General features: G+C 39.6%; 1 protein-coding gene across 5 annotated transcripts in view; it reads left to right on the forward strand.

Annotated features, from left to right (window-relative positions):
• The window catches only part of NETO1 (neuropilin and tolloid like 1), a 126,830-nt gene that overhangs the window by 14,980 nt on the left and 98,935 nt on the right, over positions 1 to 12,915 (forward strand). For all 5 annotated transcript variants that reach the window (XR_007245464.1, XM_048507839.1, XM_048507838.1 and 2 more), the window contains one exon: positions 9,686 to 9,934. Coding sequence is in view for 4 of the 5 variants with exons in the window: in XM_048507839.1 (XP_048363796.1) it covers positions 9,686 to 9,934 (249 nt within the window). In the remaining variant the exon portion in view is untranslated. The remainder of the gene's footprint in view (positions 1 to 9,685; positions 9,935 to 12,915) is intronic.

Here is a 12,915-nt window from a genome sequence, read left to right on the forward strand (position 1 = left end):
GTGAAGATGGCAAGGATACACTTGATAATTGTGCAGTCTGTAGAATAGTACTCCTTTTGATGCAAATGTCTAAGAAGATAGCTTCATCATTTCTTAAGATATTAGGATAAACTAAGGTCTAAAATATGCATGTCATGTGTGGTATCATATCAAAACACTACAAATGGTTAGATTGTGTGGATAATTGTCCCAAATTGGCACATACATACAACCCACTATGGAGCCTGCAAGCTCCACTTTTTGGTATCAACATTATGAAAAAAGTCCATAATGAATACATAATTTTGCTCCTTTTTCTTCTTTATATATGAAAATTGCATTAACTTAACGCTACCTGTAATAGACTGAACTAAATTATATGTGTTATTTTTAGAGCAAGCTTTATTTTATGTAGTAGGTGGCACAGTTTTTTTTTTACTAATGCAGATTCATCAGTACACTCCTGACCAATGGTTTTACTTCTAGATGAAGAACTAAAATGTAATGGGTCTAGTGGTTCTTTTTGATCCAAATGTGAATGTTACAGTAACACTCTTATTTGTTAAACATAAAAAGATATTGCTGAAAAATCCCTGCAACATAGATATGGACGAACTATCCCATTTTGGCTGCTTCCATAATAGGGACGGGTCTGATTTGTGGTAAGCAGTGCCAAATTAGCAGGGACAATTCTCTTGAAGGCAATCTTCATTTTTTAAAGCAAATGGCATTCTTCTCTCTTTATAACTGTATCTGTATTGAAGAGCACTGGTGTTTTGCTGTTCCCAAGCACATCTATATAATTATCTGCTTGAGTAATAATATTCGCTAATTCTGTTCATATCCTTTGTATTCATAAGGCATCCTTCAAAGCCAGCATAGAATCTATTTTTTAAGAGAAAAATGACCCTGGCTTCCCCTGTTCAATTGCTGAGCAACTGGAGGTACTGAAGCTTCTCCCAAGCCATTAGCAGAGAAGCTGTTTATATTTATGAAGGGGAGATGTTTAGATCAATCTCTCATTTCCAGACACTCTTTTAAACGGAAACAGTTTTTTTTCCTTAGCTTCAGCTGTCAGCTACATGAAATTACAGACTGGAAAAAATTAAAGCCTTAATTGTTGGAGTTATTTCACGGCAACTGTTGCTCTGCTTCTAGTTAGAACCCAGAGCCCTTTTTTAAGCAGATGCAAAACCTCCAGACAGCACTTGTGTAAGATAATTAGATGAAAAAGATGACAAGACATGCGAGCATTAAACAGTCTTTCCCATGTTATCAGGAGTCTTTGAAGAAAGGTAATTAGAATCTAAATTAAAAAGATGGGTAGGATTTCAGGTAGTAGAAGCAGGGTGCAGGACGACCACATTTGAATTTCATAGCAACTTTCGTGCAACTTTAACGTTGATATTTGCTATGGGTGGGGTAAAAAGCCCTTGGACTTTAATCAGATTTCATCAGACCCATCAACTCTACTTCATGCTGGTAATCTGTGATGACTTCTCTGAGGCCCTACCACTTATGAATCTCATCTCCTGTCTTCGTTCACTCCAAAAAGGTGGAAGACATTGTAGATTACAGTAGGAATAGGGAAGCATGCCAACAGGGTACAATAATAGAATGTTACTAGGCCTCTGGAATTGTTAGCACATGTGTAGGATTATATTAAAAGAATAGATACAGGCTGTAATGGCAGACTGCAGCATTTGATGACAAACAAGTCAAGAAGAGCTGGACATTGGCTTGTTTGCTGCAAGAATTTTTTTAAAAGCCCCACTTTAGCTTTCAGTCACAGTTGCCAACATGAGACTGTAAAAATATCCAGCCGGAGGCTGGAGCCAGTTTAAACACACTATCTAGGCTTGGCAGGATGGACAGGCCTAGCAAACTTTAGTGGGCCAGGGGAATAAATCCAGTGGTTCAGAATATGGGGTGAGTGGCATACAAAAGAAATCCAAAGTTTCTCCCTGTTCAAATATGTGCTTATTAAAAGAACTACTAGCTAGTGTATTTGAAAGACAGATAAAGTATATGATTAGTGATATACTATGGCCTTGTACTTTTCTCAGTCTTGACAAAGTTCTTCATACATCTCATAGTGTCTCTTCCATTTGTTAAAATAGGACACTCCTTTCACTGGTATCAATCAGCCTATTTTCCACTGGTGCTGCATAGCAGATCACAGGATTTTACAGTCTCCGTGGTTATCTTTCTGCTACCTATTGCTACATAGACCAAAAATCTACTGATTCTGAAACTCGAAGCTCTGGCAGTTATGTTTCAGTATGGAAGGCATTTAACTGCAATATTTTGGTATTATTCCAGGTCGGTACAGTTGTTCAGAGTGTCAGTTGAGGATTTGGAAACCCTGGTATGCATTCCAATTTTTGCCAGAGAAGCTTATCAGGTGATTCAGGCCAGTGACACATTCTCTGCCTAACCTAACCCATAGGTTGTTGTAAGGATAAAATGGATTTAAGACGTTTTGGGTTCCCATTCAGGAAAAAGAAAGTTATTTAATAAATATATGTAATTTGTAAGAAGCTTGCACCGAATTTTGCGGGTTTCTTCTCAGTGTGCTATTGAGTGCTATGTTTCAGATGGTAAGAGATTGTGTAGTCTTTCCTGTGGGGCTCGGTTGCTTTCAATACACACATAATGGCTTAAAAACATTGAATGAAGAAATGTTGAGGGATATATTGCTTTTGGCTTTTCATTTTTATTTTCAGTGGACTCATTATAGCTTGTTTTGCAACTCAGTGAAGCAGAAGTATTAGGTTTTTATGATGAGTTAGTTCCATTGACTATGATGGCAGTAAGACTGATTTTGATGCTATATTCTTTCCCCTAGGGTAGAATCACATATAGATTTGGCATTCACCCACAAGGATGGGGTTGCATTTTGGCTTATACAAACTTCTAGATCTGTTGCCCTAGAACTTCCCCCCATAAGGACACAAGACAACCAAACTTGGATTAAACTAAAATATTTAAATGAAGGATCTTGAATGGTGGACTGCTTTAGGCAGTCTTTCATGGCTGCCATCATTTTGGTGACCCCACTTTAGCTCCAGACCCAGCAGGGAATTTATTTTCCACTTTGTTTATCCTTGCCTGCACATGAACTCTGCTTAGATATGCCCAACTCCATCACCCCCTCTCCAACCTAAGCTTGCCAACCTCCCAGTGGGCCACTCAGAGCCAGTGTAGTATAGTGCTTAAGGGTGGTGGTCTCTAATTTGGAGAACCAGGGTTTTTTTCCCCACTTGTCCCCACAAGTGACAGACTGCTCCTTGATGAACTGGATTTGTTTTCCCACTTGTTCACATGTAGCCTGCGAGATGACCTTGGGTGACCACAGTTCTAACAGAACTCTCCCAGCCTCATCTACCTCACAAGATGTCCATTGTGGGGAGAGGGAGAAGGAGTTTGTAAGCCACTTTGAGACTCCTTACAGTAGAGAAAGGCAGAGTGTAAATCCAAACTCTTTTTTTTCTAGAAGAAGAGAAGAAGAGTTTGGATTTATATCCCCCCTTTCTCTCCTGTAGGAGACTCAAAGGGGCTTACAATCTCCTTGCCCTTGCTCCCTCACAACAAACACCCTGTGAGGTGGGTTAGAGCAGAGAGAAACTCAGAAAAGCCAATGACTAACTTAAAGATCACTTAACAGCATGTGTGGGAGTGCACAGGCTAATCTGAATTCCCCAGATAAGCCTCCACAGCTCAAGTGGCAGAGCAGGGAATCAAACCTGGTTCCGCCAGATTAGAATGCACCTGCTCTTAATCACTACGCCACTGCTGCTCCTGCTTCTAATCTTCAGTTGCCTTAAAATTACAACTGACTACAAAGATCAGTTTTCCCTATAGGAAATGGCAGCTTTGAAGAGCAGACTCTATGGCATCACAGACCTGCTGAGCTCTCTCCTCTCCTCAAACTTTGTCCTCCTCAGGCACCAACCTCCCAAATCTGCCATCATTTTGCACAGAACATGGAGTATGGAACATAAAGCATGGAGCATGGAGCAGACATTTTGCACATAGCACAGAGCACACAAAAAACCTAATACACAACCAAAAGCATACATAATAGGGAACTTCAAAAAATCCCCTTTGGCCCAAAAGTGCCTAGGGTTACCCAGCTTTCACAGGTTGTGAACTTATTTCTAAGGAATCTCCACCAGCTGCTAAGAGTGTAACAGCACACAACTATTTTAAGTAGCAATGGGGAAAATAACTTGGCTTGGCAATGCGAGAGGCAGGCTGGGTAGGGAACATTTAAGACTATGTATACCAGAAACAGCTTGAAACATATCTGCAGAGAATTCACAAAAGACCAAATTGTAGTTTTAAATATTTTATATAAGTTTTGGTTGCAAACAGTCACACAGTGAGACGTTAAGGCACATACACACAGTTCCTAAGTATATAGATAGGGAGGAAAAGATAGGTGGGAAGATAGAATGGGATTTGGGGAAGCAGGGGGTCATACGTTACCTAAATCTGCAGAAAAGATCTTGTAGAAGGCAAGGATTCAAATGACCAGCATCTGAATCCAAGTGAAGGATGATATCTTGTCTCAACTTAATTAGACCAAGAGAGGTGCAAGCCAGTATTGAGCATTGGAGTTTGGGTGTACAGTACTTGTATACCCTTTTGCCCAGGTAAGTTTACATTTCATTTTCCTAAATTCTCTGGAATTTCCCACGCTGGGCTTGCTGGCTTGAGCTAATCAAAAGCTCTATCTATTATTCTAAACCCCCGGGGACAATGGAGTCAATTGCTCTTAGATTGCTCTTAGATATCAGGAAGCACAGAATGGCTTTATGCAGAGTAACTCTTTGGAGCCTCCACTTAGGTTATTCAAATTTGGCTGAGGCATCAGATTAGGAAGGGATTGATTGGTTTTAGGAAAAGTGTATCAATAGGTTGAGGGAATGCAAGGAAGCAACCATTTGTTGCAGAGCCATTTTCTGAAAAGGTGTAGTGAAATGTAGCATCAGATACCAAGGAAGTTTTCAGAGCCTATTGTGTCAAGGTAGTTCAGTGAGGTGTGGTAATCAAGAGGTGTGCAGATTCCATCATGTCAATGGAATACTCTGGTAGGGTGAGATAATCAAAAGATGCATGTTATGAGATGTCCAGATAATTGCCTGGAGTAACTCATAGATTAACTTTCTGAAAACAGGCTGTTTTGCCTTAGGCTGGGACACTCTGCTATCCACCCATACAAACATGGAAACTGGCATTTTGCAGCACATGGTATGAGAAATAATATGAACTTCAATATTTTATAAGGCAGGGGATGGAGGCCAGGGTTACATTGGCTAATTCTATGCAGTCCCTAGAGAAGGCACATGGATGATAGTACATGCCAAATGCCTAGGTAGAGGAGATGGAGAGTCAGTTTTATACTTCCTCAAGTCATCTTCCTATATAATGCTTATAACCAGCCCTTGCCTTATGTGATTTGAGAAGCAGTTGGGACAACATCTCTGGAGTTAACAACCATTAATGAATTTGTACAAAACGAATAGTATGTTTGGTCTGTAAACTGAAATTAAAATGTTTTTAGCCTTGAATTGACTCCTCCACCCCACCAATTGTGTGCTGTGGATGAGGAGATTAATTATATATAATGAGAAGGAAATTCCAGGACTTTTAAAGGAGTGTTTTAAAGAAGTGTATTTAATCTGATTCTCTAGTGGAAACATGAACAAAATCCACCAAACTTTGCATTCTATATTGATTTACATCTCCCAATGAATCTGAACACTTATTTATTTACTAACACTTTTATTTATTTACTCACACTTTGTACACTGGAAATAAAATAATATCTAGCTTAAAAAGATATTAAAAATAAAATTTGGTTCTATCATTTCTGTCAGACAACATTTTTTTCTGGCAAGATAGATTTATTATGGATTGGGGCAATGATCAAGTTTTCTAAAATGGGGAATTTAATTCTAACTGTTTCTTGCTTTTTAATGTGATCCCATTCCCTGGCTAATGGCATAGAAAGCTCTTAAATAATCCTTTGAACCATCACATAATGCTTTGCTGCAGCTCAATCTATTTTGTTAATCCAAAAGATGGTCCATGAGGTGAATAGATTCATAGTTCAATGTATTTATAGTTGTAAGGGCAGAAAGGTGGGATATAAATTTTGTAAATAATATAAATAAATATTGTAAACATTCCAACATAGTGAGATGCAGAATATAAGAGAGAAACTTGCAGCACTATGGAGAGTTACTCCACTCAAACCTGCTTGTTTCTGGAATAATTTTGCATAGGAGTGTACTGTTAATCTAATAAGCAAAGCAACTGAACCCTGAACAGCTACAGGGATTAAAGTATAATTTTATTTAATGCTCCCAGTTATGTCTGCAGCAATGTTACCAATACATGTGCTATGTTTCATTATCATCCACTGGAGATTGTAAACATTTGGGTAGTTTGTGATTAGGAATTCCAGCCTTCAGGTGAGACCTAGGGATCCCCAGAATTTCAGCTGATCTCAGACTACAGAGATCAGTTCCCCTGGAGAAAACAAATTCTTTTGGAGGGGGTACTCTGTAACACTGTACCCCATTAACCCGAACCCTATCCCTGTTCTCCTGAGGCTCCATCCCAAATCTCCAAAAGTTTCCCAGTCTGGATCTGGTAACCCTACCCCCCTGATCTCCCGTCAGTGATGGGGGAACCTGGCAACCCTTCTCATGATGCATATGTGTAGAGAGAACTGGACCAGAGCCAGAAGTTGCCTAACCACAAAACAGGTAGTTTCTGGTTGAGTTTGTTGTTGGGTGGGTGAGGAATTTGCACAGCAGCCACAAAAGTAATTGTGGATAGTTGTAAGGCTGAACACACTTAGACAAAGCTAACTTTAGAAAAAGGAACTTTATTGATTTATGTCACCCTAACTACAGGGTGCTGAAACTGAGGATTCCTTCCTCGGTTCCAGCATTTATTGTAGGTTCGTAGTGGAGGTGGTCCAATCCCCTCTCCCCCTTTCTCCCACCCTTGACTCCCGTTGGCTGACGTGTTCCCGCTTTGGGGCTAGTACAGTGGGAACTGGTGCATGCTGGAAGTTGTAGTCCTTACAATAGTGCAGAAGGGATGGCACCCATGGGTTTGGTACTCAGTCCACTGGATAAGTGTTTTGTACTTTGAAAGATGTTCCCCTTTTTACATTCATAAACCAACAGATGCACAGATAAATGCATGTTTTATAGTGTGGGACCGTCTTGCCCCATATGTCCTGAGTCAGCCTCTGTGCTCAGCAGAGGCCAATCTGCTGGTGGTCCCTGGCCATTACATTATGAAAAAGTAACATATAGTAGATGACAATACCACTATCTGACATTCCTAACAAAAATAAAAATAAAAATTAACATGTATATATTACTTCCGGCTACCTTCACCAATTTTGTTCAAACTGTATATATACAGTTAATAACATTAAAACATTATAATCATATTTATTTATAATGTTATACAACCTACTGCAATATTATCACTTCTATATCCTTATCAAATATAATCTACCCACTTTCCATATCAGACTTGAATAAAATATAACCAGTCAGTTTAGCCATTCTTACAAACTCCATGACTTTAAGATGCCAATCTTGCACAATTGGAATCCTTGATGTTTTCCAATCTTTGGTCCAAATTATTCTTGCAGCAGTGGATAGGTACCAAAACAAATCAGCATATCTCTTATCTTTCTTAACATATAGAATTCCTAGCAAGTACATTTCAGGCTTCATCTCTAAGTTATCATTGAGACCTTTGATATTTCTTTATGTATCTTTGGCCTTCCTGCAAGTCCACCACTGATGAAATAAAGTACTGCATCCCCAACACCTATCAGAACCTTATTTCATCTTGCCTAGCTTATGAGGTATCATGTACCAATGAAAAAAACATCTTACAATAGTTCTCTTTAATATAATTATATTTTAAATTATAATTTAATTTAATAACTCTTTGTAAAGTTTAAATCTGGTCCATATTTTTTCCCAGGTGTCTATCATAATATTATGTCCCATATTTTTTGCCCAACTGATCTTATAAGCCTTTACATTTTCTTTCTCTATGTCTAAAACTAGACCAGCCTCATAATCTTTTTTTATCAGATGTGAGTTTGTCTTCAATAAGTAATTCTCTAATACATCTGTGTCTGTTACCATCTGGAAAAATGTATTATCTTTGTCAAAGCAGTTCTTAAGCTGTCTGTGTAGCCACCAATCACAGTTTCTTCCTGATATGTTGATCTCCTCCTGTGATTTTAGTCTATGTTCTAATTTTCCATTTCTAACTTGATTTTCAACTATATCTAAATCTCTTATCCAACTGTCATTATCTGTCTTACATCTACCAAGCAGTACTTCATGTGGTGAAACCCAGAGTAGCAAATGAGTGTTCAGTCTCTGTTTGTATTTCTTCCAGATTCTTTACAAGTCAAATCTAATGGGATGGCAGAGGAACTGTTCATTAACTTTATCCTTATTATACCAGAGATAGGCATACAAGAGATAGGCATGCCAAAGGCTACTTTCCAAAGCCAGACATCTAGTGTTTTTCAGTATGAACCACTCCTTCAGCCAAACTAAACATATAGCTTCTCATAGCTTCTTCCCCACCGACTTTCTAAAATGGATGCCAGGAAGGGTATTGGGGGGCTCCATGAAACCCACAGGCATTACCTTGTTGAAAACTATAAGAAGTTATGCATAATGCACAATTCTGATAGTCACTTCCTATAGCAACAACTTTCCGCTTCCTCAAAAAACACTATCCAAAATCAGAAACCCCTGCAGATAGAAGTCTTTGAGCCAGGAATGAACAACTGTAGCCACAGGAAAGTGTTAAACAAGCCCATGGATTTGGGTGCATGAACTAAGCTCATTGCATCCTCAGGGCCTTCTTAACACAATTGTAGACTCTTGGGCAAAGCAATGACTGGAGCCACTATCTACATAATCACTCACAGGAATAAAAGTGTAAATTGTTGACAAATTCGTAATCTTGAATAATTATTCTTAATGACTCTCAAATTCACTCTCTAATAACCTATGGCACATAAATACAACCAATACCATTACTATTAACTGTCAGGTGAGTTGAAGTGAGGTTAATATATATTCTTTTCATGTTATGTAGTTTGTGAGATATGTACACATCCATGCACATGTTGTTGTAGATGTGACTGTGATACTAAATCAAAGGTGAATGCCACTGTCCACTGGTTATCATAAAAATTAACATTAATATTGTTCATTATCTTTAAGAAACACAGGCTAAATATATGTATTTTCCAACACAGATATTTATAGTTTAGTATAGTATTTATTTTTGACAGCAAGTCAGGACATACATAGATTAGCAAGAACATACATAAATTATGCTTGTGGGACTCCTGGGCAAGTGCCCAGTGTGTGAAGATGTCCCTGTGCATCCTAGCTGTAGACCAGTTTCTACAGACTCAGCGATTACAACTACCAGCCCTATTGGATTTTAGAAAGCAAAATACTTTTTTCCTAGGAAAAGCAATAGATAGGAAATGTCTTGTGATTACTGCAGAGACAATCACTTCTAGAAAATCCAAAATGTTGTGTAGGATAACTGGGAATGAACATAAATTTGAAAGAACATAAATTTAGAGCTGAAAACTGACTGATGGTTTCATTTTAATTTCCAGCTGCCCCGAGACAATGTATTGAATTACATTTCGATGAAAAATATTCTATAGAGCCTTCTTGGGAATGTAAATTTGATCACATTGAAGTGCGGGATGGACCTTTTGGCTTTTCACCAATCATTGGTCGCTTCTGTGGAGAACAAAATCCACCAAAAATAAAATCCAGTGGCAGATTCCTGTGGATTAAATTTTTTGCTGATGGTGAACTTGAATCTTTGGGATTTTCTGCACGATACAATTTCACACCTGGTGAGTACAAGCTGTTCTAACTTGGAGTTTGGATTGGATAATATTGTATAATGATAACAAGGAGGAATGTTTTTAATGTATAGTATTCAACTTAAAAGAGAGAGCCCATAGAAATAGCAACATGTGTGCTTTATTTTATTTTTTATTTTCTGAATGCATCAGCCCTTTCTCACAACATTTAATATGTACTGTTTTCAATAGTGCATTTCTCCATCTACCATCTGTGTTTATTGTAACAGAGTGGCTTATAATGGTTTTTAAAAACACAATCATTTGCATTGGGTAGTGAAGAATGGTTTGGATAATGTCGCCATATTTTCCATGCAGTGAACAGTACCATCCCATAATAGCCCAGGTGTTTGAAGCTTCAGCCACATGTTAATTCTCTCTATAATAACACATTCATTGTGTGCAAGTAGCATCTGTCAGTGCAAATAAAGTTGTATATGATAAGCTTAGCCACTATGTGGGTATGTTATTATCAGTGGGCCACTGGCATTCACCTAATTGTTTCATGCAATTGATCTCTTATACTGGAGTAAGTGCGTTGGTATATCTGATACAGGGAAAGTGAAAATACATCTTGATTTTATTGAAATATACACACTAATTCTTATATAGTATCAATAGGATGTTACTGAATTTTCCTACGCTATTTCTCTTGCTTTCAAAGGGCTGAAAGAAACAGGTTTTTCCCCCTCTTCTTTCTGTTAGAACAAAGTGATAGTTGTTTTGTAAAAGATTCTGAGATCTAGTGACTAGCATGAATTCAATTAAGCTCTTCCATGAAAGGTTTTCTTAATCTTCATTGCAGTGGTCCAATTAAGTCATTTGTCAAATTGTCTGGTTTAATTTATGAAAGTAAAATGGAAATCTACTGTCATGTTTCTAATGAAATATTTCCCGTCTGATTACAATTGTAGAAAAAAAATGTGTCTGTTAATTTGCGGCTGCAGTCAAACTGCAGTGCAGCAGCCATCAAATGCTTTGGTGGAGTTCAGTAAGCTTTTGGTATGAATGGAATAAAAACTTGTATCTATGATGACTTGATTTGAGAAGAGCAGCTGAGATGATATATGTCTTCTCATCAATTCACTGGTAATTGTGTTCCATTAAGTATCAGTGGGACAATAAAGCACATAGTCCTGTTATTTATGTTATTTCTTCTTGACTAATGTCTACCGTGTGCAAGTTCTGTACACAACTAGAATGTTGGATTTGGTGTGGGGTAACCTGGGTTTCAATCCTCATTTGCCCAAACTGAAAGCTCATTCGATGAATTCGGACCTGTCAGTTCGAATGTGAGATAGTCTTCTATTGTCAGAAGACTATCTCACATTAGGTGTAGTAACGTTGAGATGGAAGAAGGCTAGTGGAACAGATGCTCAGAATCCAACCTAGCTTATCTCAGTCTAATCTTCTTCACTGGGTGATTGTGAAGATAGAGGAAGCCAGAATTCTATATGCTCTGCTGAGCTCCTTGGAGAAAATAGGAATTAAAATTAGGTAGATGGAGCAGCTCTCCCCGAGCAGACATGGCAGGTCCGGCCTGATTGCACAGGTAATTGGGGGTGGGGCGTGAGTGAGTGAGTGTGTTCAATCCAAGATTTGTGCACCTCCCAGGACCTTTGCAAAGTGCCTTAAGGATGCTAGTGGTGAAGTCTGTCAAAGATCTCGAGACATTGCTCAGAATGAGTGATTCACACCTGGCGGTGTCCCATGGCCAGCCACTCCCCGGCCACCACCCAGGAGTCTCTGCTCCGCTCTGCTCCTGAGCGAGCCTCCTGCTGCCCATGGACTGGCAGCTCCACAATCCAGCCAAAAAGTGGCACCCCCCACAGCTGGCTTACCTGTACTGCCAGAGAGAGAGCAGCAGAGGGGCAGGCCCTTTCTTCCCCTGAGAGCACTGGCCATGTGGGACACAGGGTGAAGGAGGATTGTGGGGGTGATTTTCTGCCCCCCATGTGACTAAATGGCCACCACTTCGGGATGTTTGTCTCCACATGTCTCCGGAGGGGGCATGCCTCTGCTGTGGGGGGCATAAAGGGGTGCTTGTCCCACTCCTAAATATAATTTTAAAATGCACATATACATACTTTCAACTAGTAAGCAAGAAGTCTAGAGCCGTGGTGGCGAACCTTTGGCACTCCAGATGTTATGGACTACAATTCCCATCAGCCCCTGCCAGCATGGCCCGTGGCCAATGCTGGCAGAAGCCTGGGAGAAATAGCTGGAGATGTAAGGAGACCGCCACCACCAGTCTAAAGTGAGCCATGCTGGCAGGGGCCTGACCAACCAATCCTGCTTTATAAATTAGCTCCTACTAAGTCTAAATGTCCCTGTGAGTGGATTGCCCAAGGAGTCTTTGTTCCAACAGGAATAAAATGGTATGTGTGTTTTGTGCGTGCATGCATGTGCGTGTGTAAAGCAACATTGTGTGATGTTGCAGCATCAGTTCTGGTTGTACTAGAAATGCAACATCACAGTGTTGCCCCCCCCCCCCCCGCTACAATTTTTGCTTTCACTGGAGCAAGCAGACTCCAGAAGCGCTTGGAGCCATGGAGCAGGGGTTTATCCACAGTTTCTGAGCAAATCGCCTCCTTAGATAGACCAGTCCTAATGAGAAAATGGTGGGTTTGGCTGCCAGACCTGGACTCACATTGCTCTTTAGGACATCTTCCTAGGCCAGCACACAGCTCAGATGAAATCTGCTTTTTCTGTTCAAATGATACAGCTTATGCAACTTTAACAAGATGTGGACACCCTATAAATCTCTGTATACAATGTAGTGTTCTCTGTGGTCTGTGTAGAAAAGTGTCCAGCCAAAGCAAGGGAAATGGGGAAAAGATATGAAAAACAGAAGGTAGAATGGGAAGAGTTTGGATTTATACCCCACCTTTTTCTTCTTTAAGGAGACTTAAGGAAGCTTACAATTCCCTTCCCTTCCCCACCCCACAACAGACACCTTGTGAGGCAGATGG

The sequence above is a fragment of the Sphaerodactylus townsendi genome, linkage group LG09, assembly GCF_021028975.2.
Source record: "Sphaerodactylus townsendi isolate TG3544 linkage group LG09, MPM_Stown_v2.3, whole genome shotgun sequence".
NCBI lineage: Eukaryota > Metazoa > Chordata > Lepidosauria > Squamata > Sphaerodactylidae > Sphaerodactylus > Sphaerodactylus townsendi.